Consider the following 16,024-nt stretch of genomic DNA (forward strand, 5'->3'; position numbering starts at 1 on the left):
TCCCATTGAAATACACGTGAAAACGCGTCTCTTGCCCGATTTTAGCCCGGAAATCCGGTCGATCCTTCATGTAATTATTTCGTGTAAGCTAATCCTAACTGTAACCCTAATCATAATCATAACCCTAATACTAACCCTAATCATAACCCTAATCATTACCCTAAACTAACCCTAACCAGTGGCGTACCGTGGCCGCTCCTACCCCGGGGGGCTGAAGAAAATTTTGCCGCCCCTTTCCCCAACAGCCCGAAAAGGTTGACCCAATTTTTTTTTCGGTCGTTTGAAAAAGTGAAGAGCAAAAAAAAAAAAAAGGATTTTAGGCGTTAGCGCCCTAAAAGCTAAAAATTTTTAGGTATAGTACAATTTTTTCACAAGTTTCAGCCCTTTTTTATTTACTTATTCTTTTTGCCGCCTCTTCGTTTTGGCCGCCCTCTTTTGCCGCCTTCTTCTTCCCGCCCTTCGTTTTGGCACCCCTGCTTTGACCGGGGGCTGGCGCCCAAAGCCCCCCAATATACGCGCAAGATGCTAATCTTAACCCTAACTCTAACCCTAATTTCGTGTAAAATTATATGAAGGAATAACCAAACTTCCACAGAGAGGCCCCAAATTACAAAATATTTCAAAAATTATTCTGTTTTTACCGGAACTCATTAGGGTTACACAAATGACGCATTGATTTGGTGGTGTGCGCCCCGGGGTGTGCGCCAGCCAATTATGATGCACATAGTTTCAAAGCTTTTCAAAGTCGATTCTTTTTTTCATAGATTTAAATCCTCAAGGGAAAAATCAAGGGACAAAGCAAGGGTCAAACCAGAGGACAAACCAAGGGCAAATAAGGGGACAAAGTACAACCAAGGGACAAACCAAGGGACAAACAAGGGGGCAACTTCAAGGGACAAACCAAGAAACAAACAAGGGGACAAATCAATGGACAAACCAAGGGACAAACTAAGAGACAAACCAGAGGACAAACCAAGGGACAAACCAAGGGGACAAACCAAGGGACAAACCAAGGGACAAATCAAGGGACAAACCAAGGGACAAACAAGGGGACAAACCAGGCCCGAAACCAGGGTCAAACCAAGGGACAAATCAAGGGACAAACCAAGGGACAAACCAAAGAGAGACAAACCAAGGGACAACAAGGGGACAAACCAAGGGATAAACAAGGGGACACCCCAAGGGACAAACCTAGGGACAATTAAACCAGGGGACAAACCAAGGGACAAACCAGGGGACAAACCTAGGGACAAACCATGGGACAAACAAGTTTTTTTCCCTGCGGCTTTGAGTAGTGTGGACAAAAGGACAAACCAAGGGACAAACCAAGGGGACAAACCAAGGGACAAACCAAGGGACAAATCAAGGGACAAACCAAGGGACAAACAAGGGGACAAACCAGGGACAAACCAAGGGACAAACAAGGGGACAAACCAGGGACAAACCAAGGGACAAATCAAGGGACAAGCCAAGGGGCAAACCAAGGGACAAACCAAGGGGACAAACCAAGGGACAACAAGGGGACAAACCAAGGATAAACAAGGGGACACCCCAAGGGACAAACCTAGGGACAAACCAGGGGACAAACCAAGGGACAAACCAGGGGATAAGGGACACACCAAGGGACAAACCAGGGATTAAGGGACAAACCAAGCGACAAACCAAGGTACAAACAAGGGGATAAACTAAGGGACTCCAAGGGGATAAGGGATAAACCAAGGGACAAACCAGGGATTAAGGGACAAACCAAGCGACAAACAAAGGGACAAACAAGGGGACAAACTAAGGGACACCAAGGGATAAATCAAGGGACAAACCAATGGACAAATCAAGGGGCAAACCAAAGGACAAATCAAGGGACAAACCAGAGTACATACCAAGGGACAAACCAGGGGACAAGGGGATAAGGGACAAACCAAAGGACAAACCAAAGGACAAACCAAGGGACAAACCAAGGGACAGCAAGGGGACAAACCAAGGGATAAACAAGGGGACACCCCAAGGGACAAACCTAGGGACAAACCAGGGGACAAACAGGTATTTTTTCCCTGCGTCTTGGAGAGGGATCAAGGGACAAACCAAAGAACAAACCAAGGGACAAACCAAAGGACAAATCAAGGGACAAACCAGAGGACATATCAAGGGACAAACCAAGGGACAAGGGACAAACCAAGGGACAAACCAATGGACAAACCAGGGACTAACCAAGGGACAAATCAAAAGACAAACCAAGGGACAAACCAGAGGACAACCCAAAGGACAAACTAGAGGACAAACCATAGGACAAACCAAGGGACAAGCCAGGGGACAAGGGACAGACCAAGGGACAAACCAAGGGACAAACCAAGGGATAAGGGACAAACCAAAGGACAAACCAAAGGGCAAGCCAAGGGACAAACGAAGGGGACAAACCAAGGGTCAACAAGGGGACAAACCAAGGGATAAACAAGGGGACACCCCAAGGGACAAACCAGGGGACAAACAAGTATTTTTTTTCCCTGCGTCTTGGAGAGGTAGTGTGGACAAAAGGACAAATCAAGGGACAAACCAAGGGACAAAGCAAGGGACAAACCAGGGGACAAGCAAGGGGACAAACCAAGGGATAAACAAGGGGGACAAACAAAGGGACAAACTTGGTGACAGACTAGGTGACAAACCAGGGGACAAACAAGTATTTTTTTCTGCGTCTTGGAGAGGTAGTGTGGACAAACTAACATTGTTTTCTTGACTATACGTCTTGAAGAGGTAGTGTGGACAAACATACATACATGTATACGTTTTGAAGAGGGAGTGTGGGCAAGCTAACATTTTTTTCTTGACTACGTCATTGGGGAGAGATATAATGTGGACAAACACTTTTGTTTTTAGCTTTACGTCTAGTCTTGGAGAACTAGTGTGGACAAACCAGGATACAAACGAGCATTCTCTTGATGCGTCTTGGAGAGGTAGTGTGGGCAAACTAATATTGTTTTCTTGACTACGTCTTGAAAAGATAGTGCGAACAAAATAATATTCGTTCCTTGGAGAGGTAGTGTGGGCAAACAAACATTGTTTACTTGTTTTTTATACGTCTGAAGAGTTATTGCGTACAAACAGACATTATTTATCATGTTTATTGGCTAGGTAACGTGAACAACAAACATTGTTTCCTACCTCTTGGAAGTGTGAACAAAGTAACATAATTTGCCTTTGCTATGTCCTGAAGAGGTAATGTGGACAAACAAACATCGCTTCCTTGGCTACGTCTGGGAGAGGTAGAGTGGACAACTAACACTGTTTTATGTCTTTTAAGAGGTTGTGTTGATAAGCTAAAAATCATTCTTGGTTACGTATGGGAGAGGTAGTTTAGACAAACTAACATTTTTCCTTGGCCACGTCTTGGGGAGGTAGTGTGGACAAGCACTGTTACTCGGCGACGTCTGGGAGAGGTTGTGTGAACAAAATAACATTATACTTCCTTTGCTACCTCTTGGAGAGGTATTGTGGACAATTAATGTTGTTTCCTGCCTTTTGAGAGGTTGTGTGGACAAGCTAAAGCAAGGTAATATGGACAAACGAACAATGTTTATTGTTTACGTCTTGGGGAGATAGTGTGGACAAACAAACTTTGTTTTTCTGAGCTATATCTTGGGCAAACAAACATTTGAATATTTAGCTACTTCTTTGAGCTTCTTGGAGAGGCAGTGTGGACAAATAAACATTGTTTCCTTGGTGGCGTTTTGGGAAGATAGCGTAGACAAACAGACATTTTTCATTGGCTACGTCCTGGAGAGGTAGTTTGGACAAACAACCCGTCGGCTGGCTATATCTCGGAGTGACACGTAATGTTACTTGTGCATTATTGTTCTTTATCTTCGGTTCAAAATAAGGACATCGACTTTGGATATATATTTTGGCCATCTCCGTAAACATGTTAGCTTCGTCATATCTTGAGAAATTAACAGATGATTTTAATGAGGCGCCTAGTACTAGTATTCCAAACCAAACAATGCAAGATTATTTTGAGAGAAATATCAATGTTTTCGTGATAGTGTGACTTGTGCAATCGTTCTTTATCTTCAGTTCATCGTAAGGACATCAACCGTGGATATATGTTTTGGCCAGCTCCGCAAGTAGGACCCGGCTCTTAACACAAATGACCATATGGGTATGCTCCCCTGGAAAGACTCCCCTCTTTTGATTTCGCAGGTCCGAAAGACCTCCTAAATTTGACCAAAATAGCTCATTCCTTACATTTTTTCAGGTGATTTTCAGCTCCCAAAGACTCCTGGCATGGTGCAGTCATGTCTACAGTAGAATTCACCACGACCTTTGCAGGACTTAAACCCCATTAAAAGATATTAAACCAAGATAACACTCATTGAAAACAGCTCAACTATGTTACATTAGATCTTCTCTGGTTAAATCCACACACACACATGTGCCTGTTTTGAGCAATGAGCTGGTTTGGAATACTAATACTAGGCGCCTCATTAAAGAGCGTAGGGAGAGCGTGGCGCAATGGTTAGGGTACTTGCCTTTAGTGCATGAGGTCCCGGGTTCAATTCCCGGCGGTGGCGATTTGCTGGGATATTGACTTGGAAAAAAAAAGTCTGAAATTAATTGGCAACTTCCGTAGATTAAAATTCGGACTTCCGCTCTCCCCATGGTTCATTTAGAAGTGGGTAAATGAATCATGAAAGCACTCCGTCCTTCGGAGGGGACGTTAAGCCGTCGGTCCCGTGTGCAGAGAGCCATGATACCTGTACATGTATTTCGCAGCCAGTTTCGAAAAGAGTAGGGTGTTAACCCCTGACTGTTCCCAACCCGTCCCGGTGTTCAAATGGACCCCAATGGAAATAAGCTTCAATAGAGGCTTTCTTGGGTTATCCAGGGTTGTCAGAACCCGAACAAATTAAATCAAATCTGGTACTATAGTTTCAGTTGGGTGAACGATTATAAAGGTAACAATAACTGTGTGGCCTTTGTTCACGAAATGAGACAATACTGTGCATATTGTTAACCACATTCTTGAAAATGAGAAACATAGTGGCTGTGGGCCGTAACACGGTTTGGAAATAATTTCTTCATATTTTTTGATGTTATCTGTCTTTTACATATCCTTCCTAAAGCACCAAAGTGCGAATATTTCCAAACACCTAAATTAGCTAAAAATTTAGGACATGTTACAAAACTATATTTTCTAGAATTTCAGAAGAGTACTTTTAATATTGGCCGGTTATTTTTCACACAGCGACGTTAACTAGGCAATGTACTATTACCTATAACATACACTAAAACACCTAAGTACGAATATTTCCAAACATCTAAATTAGCTAAACATTTAGGACATGTTACAAAACTATATTTTCTAGAATTTTAGAAGAGTACTTTTAATATTGGCCGGTTATTTTTCACACAGCGACGTTAACTAGGCAATTACCCATACTTCTAACATTCACTATTTGTAGAGGTTACGCGTCAATGATAAGAGCACTGTGTATTGTGTATAGGAAAACGGACAGTAACTGCAGTATGGGGAGCATATCCACCAAACTTGTATGATGCCCCCCCAAGTATGCATACGTGCGTCATATCTTGTGAAATCAACAGATGAGTTTTACATGGTGCCTTCCAAACCAAACAATACAATCATATATTTGAGCGAAATCGATGTTTCCGTGATAATGTTACTTGTGCAATCGTGCTTTATCTTTAGTTCATATGAAGGACATCAACCATGGATAGATCTTTTGGCCAGCACCGTAAGTGGGCTATGACTTGTGTTAGCTTCGTCGACGCGTCATATCTTGAGAAATCAACAGATGATTTTTATGTGGCGCCTGGTATGATTGTATTATAATTCATACCCTGGTTTATACAATCATACTTTAGAGCTAAATATCTATGTTCTCGTGAAAACGTTACTTGTGCAATAATTGTTCTTTATCTTCAATTCATAAAAAGGACATCAATCGTGGGTATTGGTAAAGCTCGCGAACATGATTATTCACTTTTGAAATTAATTTAAGAAATTGGTCTTATATAGGTGTAGTTTAAAATTTGCCAACCTTGTACATTTTGTTCGGTACACCACTGATAATATCAGTGGTGTACTGGTGTACCGAACAAAATGTACAAGGTTGGCAAATTGCACAATTGCATTACTGGGTTGAACATGTAACAGTGCAGAAATTTGAATGCGGACAAATGCGGTCATTTAAAAATGGGCCAAAATGAGACTTGTGGCCAAACAGAAGAAGAACGTCACAATTTTGTCCGGGTATTTCAACGGTCGGTACATGACTAGTTATGGTGCCCTTTCAGGGCGTACGTCGGAAGTGCTGGTTAGGAAAATAGCACGTCCTCGGGGCGCGATTTACTCGGCGGATTTACTAGTATTTTACCGCAGTTAACATTTGAATAGGGGGCCCGTTTAAGCAACTGTAGCCAAGGACATGAACATGATGAAGGAAAGAATGTTTGTTTGTCCACACTACCTCTCCAAGACTTTATCAAGAAAAATGTTAGTTTGTCCACAAAACCTTTGCAAAATGTAGCCAACACAAAAGATATATGTTTGTCCACACTACCTATATCCAAGACGTAATCAAGAAAATAAGTTTTTGTTTGTCCACATTAACTTTACAAGAGGTATCCCGGGAACTTGCAATTTGCCCACAGTGCGTAGCCAGCCTTTCAGTGTGTATGGGGAGGCAAATCCAAATTTTCGTCCCTATTTGTCAATTGTTGTCCCATTTGCAGTCATTTTAATAAAACCTTACTCTTTGTCGTCCACGTTGAATTCCTGAAAAATTTCTGGGGGGAATTTGTCCCCCTGGCAACGCCACTGACACTATCTCTCCCAGACGTAGCCGTGAAAAACTGTCAACACTGTCTATCCATGACGTAGCCAAAGAAGCAATGTTAGTTTGACCTTTTCTTTGCCGTCCCCGTTTTATTCCTGGGGGAATTTGTCCCCTTGGCTACGCCACTGACACTATCTCTCCCAGAAGTAGCAGTGAAAAAGTGTTATATTTAGTCCACATTGTTTATCCATGACGTAGCCAAAGAAGTAATGTTAGTTTGTTCACACTTCGTATCCAAGATGTGCCCAAGAAAATGATATTTTGTCCACACTACCTCTCCAAGACGTAGCCAAGGAAACAATGTTAGTTTGTCCACACTATACCTCTCGCAGACGTAGCCAAGAATTATTTGTCCACACTACCTTTCCAAGAGGTAGAAAACAATGTTAGTTTATCCACACTACCACAAGTCCAACCATTACCAAAGAAAAACACAAAAAGATATATGTTTATCCACACTACCTTTCCAAGACGTAACCAAGGAAATTTGTGTTAGTCCACATTACTTCTCCAAAGAGGTATCCTAGAAACCTGTAGTTTGCCCACACTACCCATGAGCGTAGTCAGTTGTTTAGTGTGGGGGAGGCAAACCCAAATTATCGTCCCCATCAATTGTTTGTCCCATTGTCGGGGAAAAGCCAAATTTTCGTCGGCATTTGTCAATTTTTTGTCCCATTTTCAGTCACACTTTACTCTTTGCCGTCCCCATTTTATACCTGAAAATTTATGTGGGGCACACCCCCCCCGCTATACCACTGACACTACCTCTCCCAGACGTAGCCGAGAAATAGTTTTACTTTGTCCCCATTGCCTATCCAAGACGTAGCCAAGAAACAATGTTAGTTTGTCCGCACTACCTCTCCAAGACGTATAGATAAGAATTATTCTTGTTTGTCCCCACTACCTCTCCAAAAAGCATCCATGAAAACAATGTATCTCGACAATATATTGTCATACAGTTTTATTTCGGGTTGTTCCGTAAATGTTAGCTATAGGTCTAGGCCAAAATTCTGAACTTGTTGAAAGTTAAAGTGTTCAGTTTGTTATACATGTTATATAGGCATAGGTGTTACAATGAATTAAACACGTCTTTCACGTCATTAACCCTGGCATCAAGAGGCATCAGGTGCTCCAAAAGGTATTCAAACAACAAAATTCTGGTATGATTTGTTTTTTAAAGGTCAATACAATTTTCACTTATATCTTACCATTTGCGGATATAAAGCAAAATGAATTTAAACCAAAATGAGAATGTGTGCTTTTGTTTCTATGAAAACGTGTTAGGTGTTAACAAGAATTGTTCTTAAAAAGAGACAATGCCATGGATGAAGATCATGTTTCACAATTTTACATTGACAAACTTGTGCTCGTGTGTGCGCCATGGCGCACCTAAGGTGCAGGTGTTATACATTACGTGAAATGTTACAGTGTATAAATACGTTTCAATACACAACAGCAAAATGTCCCGACATCTACCCAATTATCTGATAATAGGATAGGGTCTATTTTTGTCCCTATGATCATGCTAAGATGCATGGATCAAAATTGCCAAAAAATTATGTTGCGGGGACCGTCGACCCGCAGTGTAGCGATGGACCATGGTAGAGAAACTACTACTAAAAAAGCAACTACACCACTGTTTAAATTTGTGAAGCATTTTAATCGCCTTATGTAACCTGTGTGATTCATTACATTTCTTGACGCAACAATCGCGATATTTACATCGCACATTATTCGCCAGCGAAGTGGTTACATAACTCCCTGGTAACTGGATCACGCACCTTTTGGAATTGATAGTACATGCCATAGAATTGTGTTGCGATCATTTCGATCGTGGTGTCAAAAGCGTGATCCTGTTGACAATCAGATTACACGTAACACTTAATCGCTGGCGAATACTCGTGCGGTTCACTTTTTTTCATGTGCATTCACCTGTATAGGAAGGACCTTGTGCACAGAAAATAAAGAAAAGGTTTAGCATAACAAAGGAATAAGCGTGAAAATCATGGAGCGTGATATCAGTTGTCTTATTTACATAGGCCTAAATTTGTAGAGCCAACGCCCTTAATATCAAATATCAATTTAGTTGAGAACGGGATTGTCATGTTTGCTCACTAGGACCAATGACGTACTGTGGCCGCTTCTACCCGGGCCCCGGGGGCACTCCCATTTTGGAGGTGACGCGTATGTAGGGCTGTTAAGACCCCCCTTTTCAGCGTCGCTGTCACCCAAAGACCCCATGTTTTTTACGAACACATGCTCTGTCACCCGAAGACCCCATTATTTTTACATTTGATCTGTCACCCAAAGACCATTACAAGTTCAATTAGAACAGCAACTTTATCACTGATTTTGTTACTTATTTTGGAAAAAAACAAAGACATTTGAAGCCATTTAGAACTAGAAATTCGATATTCGAGGTTTCTGTGGCGCTCAATTCGGCTGTCAGCCGAAGGTTCCATTTAAAAAAGGTTATGTTCTCACCCAATGACCCCATATTTTTTTTTATATTTTGCTCTCACCGAATGCCCCTTACTCCTGGCCCTTACTGCGAAAGTGCCAGCCCTACATCTATTCTATATCCATTACATTTCATTCCAGCGCGTATAATTATCCCCAATCCATTTCCTAGCAAACAAAAAACGTTTTCAACATTTTTCGTAGAAGGTTGGAAACGGTTGTCAGAAAACGTTTAAATTACGGGTTATAAAGGGTATATAAATGGTATAAAACGTTTCCAAAAACAAAATATTTATTTGGCAAATTTGTTTTGTAAAAACATTTTAAAATAAGATTTTGACAATATTCTAACAATGTTGTTGTAGTGTGATTTCATACAAAACGTCATTACTTGTGAATTTGTGATAACCCAGCATTTAATGTTATTAAAACGTTTTTACCAAAACCAAAACCCAAAATGTAACCTGTTTAAAATGTTTTAAAAACTATTTGTGTTTGATGGGGATAGCTCGTCGATCGTTATTAATATGAGCGGAGCTTCACGCAACTGAGACGTATAAAATAATAAGACATATAAAATAATAAGACATAACGGATAGCGATATATACACAGTTTATACGTCAATGTTGCAATGATACGCATGCACGAGACGTGTCAGCCATCATTCGATCGGTGAACACAGTGAATAAAACCGGAGATCCGGGTTTATTATAAAACTTAAATTTTATGCATTACAATCATGCACAAAGTAGAAATTCGAGAAAATTGAGGGCGTCGCCGTGGAGCAAATCACACATTAGGCCTATGGCTTTAATCACAGTGAAATTTAAGAGTTATTGATTAAAACCGGCAATGCCCTGTTTTATTGGCCAGTCCCACATGATAGAGCTCAACAATTAAGCGGCTTAGTGGTTTCATTTAAATCGCTTTTTCGACTTAAAATGATCAGAAAACATCCTTGGAAGTTGTTACTAATATAGCATGTAATAATAATTGGCAAAGAATAACAAAATTAAAATTTGACCGGAATCACACATTGTGGCTTTAAGCAAAGACCCCGGGCAATGACATAAGATAAGACAAGATAATCAAAAACATGCGTCATTTTACGAAACATGTGGTAGTTTCTCAACGAACATGCCAACAAAAATGGATAAAAAGGGAGAATATGAAACGACCAACATCATTCGACTAGTGACGACAGAAGAGTGACATTGGAACCCATCCAGTACAGGTAAGCGATGTTTCCGTGTTCTGCACTGCTTTAACTACTTTTACAATAGCAATGTTTTAGAGTGGGTCTGCTTATTATACATTACCTATGCCTTCAACAAAAATTGCATTTTCACAGGTTTACTGATAACTTGAGTTCCCTGCATTGAGGTTTATACAAAGGCAACCACATAAACTGGTTGTTATGAAGCCAACCATGCAGAGACAGTACTTGAGATGGTATAACCATTTTAATGCAATAGCTCCAATACTGTGACATCAGGTGCCCGAGGCATAAAATGTTGACAGTCTCACATGGTTAATGCAATTCATGCACTGTTTTATTACCATCAATTTGGATGAAAATGACTGTGAATATATTATTGGGACTTGAAACGTATTGATGTATTGGTGGGTATCTTAGTATCGGTTTGTAAATTACAAGGCAATAGGATTTTGCTGCAACCTTCAAATCTTGGATTACTTTAATTAAGATATGTACGCTGCGACATCAATATTGCGACCATTGCAACAAATGAGGTGTCATAATACGCATGCAGAAATATAATAAATTCTGCTTCGATTGCATATATCCCAAATTTGGCATACGATCAACCGTTTAGGAATAATGGGCATTGAATTTTGCTTCGTCAAATCACTTTGAAATAAGTTTTGAAAATACTTTACAAATATGTTTGCCTTAAAAAAATCATCATATTTGTCACCGGATTTTTTTCCAGCTGAATGCTTTATGATATTTCGCATATCTGGACGTTCGTTTGTTTTCCCTGTAAAATAAAGGTTGTTTAGCGATTTGATGTGCATCTTGCTCAAACTTTCAAAAGTTTTGACTAACTTAGATAAATTCAGCAGTTAGCCAATTAACTGCAATTTGCTTTAAAAATTGGGCAATGTACTGTAATTTTGCTGTAACTAAAAGCACACATGTCCAGAAATTCAAATAGACAAACACCTTCAGTGATTTATATAATTGTTTCTATTCCATTTCGGTTGTTTTGTCACTTGTGTCCACACTGATTCATCTGCATCGACAAGCTCCTAATAGGAGCCTCCTATTAAGGGCAGACGAGGTATTGTTGGTCGAAGCAACCTAAAATCGATTTTCATTATCTAGATCAATATATTATTGAAAATTAACACCTTGATGTTTTGCAAAAGTTCATTCTACAAATCGTATACTTTGCAAACTTGCTTAATTTATTGTTGTTGTTTCAGCCCTCTTTACAACGTAACTCAAGAACCGCAGCACCTATAAAAGTATATCTGTGATATTTTAATACTTCTACATGCTCGCTATGAATTGAGCAATACAGTTTTTGCCAAAGCTCACTATCATTCGTAAGATAATGTGAACTACCAAATCACAACAGTTTAAAATAATGAATAACCTTAACATGACGTCGCAACTCATTAGCATATCATTATCTGATGTGGGCCGTCGATTTTGACTAATCTCGCAACTAGCAAGGAATGACGTCGATATATATATATATTTTTATTTTCTTGCCCATGAAGGAAGCGGCGGTCCTCGCCTATTTTGATACCATAAATGGGAAACACTTGCTAATATTCAAGTTTTTTTGTAAAGATTGACAGATGTTGCAAACGGGCCTGTTACAATTTTGTTGAAAATCCACCCGTCTGAAAACAGACTTTTCTAGTTTTTACAAGAATTACTAAACGTATGTACTTGGTTTTTGGCACACAGTTAGATAGATACTAGACTAACATTTTTAAATCCAGTGTTTAGAACGCGAGAAATTGGCCGAAAGCATTTGACCTCGATCATCCCTCACTCTGTGTAACGCACAGCGTCAGCATCCCTATATCTTCGTGTCAAAAAGTACCGTGATAGTAGGGCAAATCCACTAGTTCTTCAACAGCTACGCATTGCGATTTTGTTCGAGATAGGCCGAGCGACTCAGGCAAAGCACACCACCTGAACGATATGAGATACCACAGCGTTTCCATTCACTAGCTGAAATGACACGTTTTTACGATCTGCGCATGCTCAGTATCATCTTTGACGTTGCCAACACAAGAAAATTCGATTTGTTGTCAGTTTTTTGTTTTCAATACACTCACTGGAAGTTCAATCCACTAAGATACATAGTTAACGTGTTCTTTCAACACATACATTTAACTGCAATTCCACCGAAAGGTTTTTAATTTGACCGAAAACAGTGTGGTGTATTCAACTGTTTGAGAATATAATCATATCAAAAGAATCTACACCACCGACACGCATCAGTCTATTTTCATTATAACTATAGGAATAAAATCAATTCAACTCAATATGAAACATAGGAATGTGATCTTATTGTCCCTGAGTTTAAATATCGTTGAACGACTCAACCTCCGCTCGACCTTCAACAATACAAAATCAATAAGTGTATATTCATAGCTGCATCGCTACTCTATTAGCGATTGTTTTTAACCAACATGACCAATCGTTCACCGAGCGCGGAGGACATGAAGTATAAGCTCATATTGTAATAGAAGCTACTCTCAGCGGCTGACAGTTTATTAAGAATTGTGCTTTGATGGCCGTACAAAATAATTCTTTGCCTGGCGCGGACGATGTGTAACGGTCATTATTTGAGCTTCAGTCATTTGAAATGAATGGTTACGTAACATGCCAAAACTGCCCTAGCAACATGTTGACTGTAATTTGATGTTTTTTAAATGTATTTAAATTATATTATTTAATGCGGCGTCGAACTCTAGCTGAGAACTTAGCCTAAGTCCTACGAACTCCATGAATGATTCTGAGGGAGCAGAACCAAAGGAGGAGACTGGGGGTCATTATGCCATGCAAATTACTACTCACACTCATAGAAATTGTTCGTTGGTATTACTCAGTAAGTTGATGTAAGTCGTTGCGTCAACTTTCCGAGTAATGCCAACGCGTACAATTTTGAGTAACGCTGAATCGATATCATTATGTTGGTCGCACTCATTTGCACTTACTTTATTGAGTTGTTACAACTCAGAAAATGAAACTAGCCTAGGTTAGCATAATTTTCTAGAGGTGTGCTATAGTATACAAAATTTTGCACTGATTACAAAAGTAAATCTTTGAATACTGCTAATTGTGCAGAAAATGATCTAATTACGTGAATTAAGTAACAAAGTACCAAATTGGAATAACTGGAAACAATAAGTACCAGTAACTTAATATGAACGAGTTACATTAACTTACATGTTGAGTTACAATAACTCAACTAATTGGTTCTTTGAACCTTGTTTATTTTTCTAAGTTCCCTGAACTTGAATTCAGAAGTTGGCATTACTTAAAAAAGTTGACGCAACGACTTACATCAACTTTGTAAGTAATGCCAACAAAGTTGATTAGTTGACGGAACTTTTTGAGCTTTTTCAGCATTTTTAAGTTCGGATAACTAAAATGAATTTTGTTTTGGCAACTTTTACACTATTTTTGAGTTGTCCAAACTTACTCCTTTTGAATTGCGCCAACAAGGCGAACGAGTCATTTCCCGGGAGTCATTTCTATGAGTGCAGTGTCAGCGGATTGACTATAATAGATGATCAGAAAAATCAAAGCGCATTTCACCCCTTTTAGCTCATTTTGATATGATCAAGACTATTTTGTATTAATTTCTTTCCTTCTAGACGATCAATCCATCGACAATGAAATTATTTGTAGTACTTTTGTTGGCCGCTGTGGCCTATGGTGCCCGTTATGAGAAGGCTACCACCAAAATTCCAGGAAGCTTCTTGATCAAAGTAAAGGTAGGTAAAGAATATTTTAGCCTCATTAGCGGCAGAACCGCGTGGACCAGGGGGACCCACACTTTTACGACCGGGTGCCTGTTCCCTTCCACTTTAATCAAACCCGTAATGTGCTTTTTGTCACATATCTTGGTGGACATAAATAATTCTCTATTCTCATAATTCAAGATCCTGAATGAAAGTGTAAATATGATGTCCCCCTGTATGGATAAACAAATCCCCCTTTTCGGTTCTGCTTTGAACACCCAAACATGCTTTTAAAACTCAATAATTTATACAATAATAGGAAAAACTTGTCCACAAATGGCGTTAATTCGGCCTTCATTTCACCAATTTTCGGCTTTGTCAAACTAAACTTGCCAGTACACAATAATAGTACCAAAAATGTCCAGTGGCGTAGATTTCTTTTTGACTTTGGGGGATGGGGTTGGAAAATTTTGTTTATAGTCCACCGATAATACAGGGTCAAATGATGCAACCAGGGAATCCTTTTCGTCTTTTCCTCGCAATATTTATTCCCCCGACCAGGAAAGCGGGCTACGCCCCTGATTACGTCCATATTAATGTATTTTTCCTTATTAAAATACAAAGATCTTAGAAACATCGGAGGCCACAGTGACACAGTTTGATACAGGGAAGAAATGCCCCGTAGTTGAAGAATAGAGTAATTTTTAATTGTTGGACTCTGTCCATCATGTCCGGAATTTAAAACCTGACATGGTGACACCACACTCATCGTTCGTTCTTTTTTAATTTGTTTAATGTTTCCATGGTTACTGCAGGACGGTGTTTCCCTTAACGGATTCGTCAGCCAGTTTGAGAACCAATTTGCGGAAGGCAAAGTCAACTCCAAATGGGACAACATCAATACCATCTCTGTTCACCTCCCAGAGGCCCTTGTTGAACGTGTAAGTTGAAATTGATAAAATTGATGAAAATAGTTTTGTCCTTAATTCAATATTGGCTCTTAGGCCTATACAAAACATAACAAATTGTAAAGTCAAAACTTCCAAATATTCCATAGAAACAATCAATCACTATTAAAGTTGTACTGTCATACACTGTTATTTATTTTGGCATCGGAGTAAATCATTTTTAAAATTGAAAAAAAAAATATATATATGTAAACAGGAGGCCCTTCAAAATAAACTGTAGAATAACGAGGCTATATTTTAATGATCAGATAGTCAGCTTGTATACAAGCTATTTCTCAAGTAAGCTTGATCCTAATGATTTGCCTTTTAGCTACTTGCTCTTGATGCTATTGAATACGTTGAGGAGGATGGTGTATTCTACACGCAAGCAGTAGGATCATGGGGAATTGACCGTGTTGATCAAAGGAACCTACCACTTGATAACACATACAACGCACCACGTAAGTATAGATCACATTGTAGTCATACCCCTCTACAGGCTCTCACCACGATCTCTGTTCATTGATCTGTCTGTCTCCCTCCCCCCTCATTCTCCTGCTCCCCTCTCATTCTCTCCTTCCCCGGTCCCCTCTCATTCCCTCCTATCTCATTCTCCCCATTTCCCATTTCTTTTTAATCACCCCCTCTTCAGTACAAATGACCATAGGCCTATGGGATTTATTTATTTATTTGAACTTTCTTTACCCAGGGCAACTTCAATGTCAAACACTGACGAGGGCCTGAATAAGGTGGTATGGGTAAGTCGCCTTAACCCTAACCCAACCAGGTCTCACTAAAGCTCACTATTAAAACTA

The 16,024-nt window shown here is 39.7% G+C and overlaps 1 protein-coding gene across 1 annotated transcript in view; it reads left to right on the forward strand.

The window, feature by feature from the left end:
* The first annotated feature begins 1,819 nt into the window (after positions 1-1,819).
* Positions 1,820-16,024, forward strand: part of LOC140160162 (uncharacterized) — a 51,168-nt gene continuing 36,963 nt past the window's right edge. The window contains exons 1-4 of the mRNA XM_072183439.1: positions 1,820-2,671; positions 14,176-14,295; positions 15,078-15,203; positions 15,541-15,670. Coding sequence (XP_072039540.1) covers positions 1,820-2,671; positions 14,176-14,295; positions 15,078-15,203; positions 15,541-15,670 — 1,228 coding nt within the window. The remainder of the gene's footprint in view (positions 2,672-14,175; positions 14,296-15,077; positions 15,204-15,540; positions 15,671-16,024) is intronic.

This window comes from Amphiura filiformis, chromosome 9, assembly GCF_039555335.1.
Source record: "Amphiura filiformis chromosome 9, Afil_fr2py, whole genome shotgun sequence".
NCBI lineage: Eukaryota > Metazoa > Echinodermata > Ophiuroidea > Amphilepidida > Amphiuridae > Amphiura > Amphiura filiformis.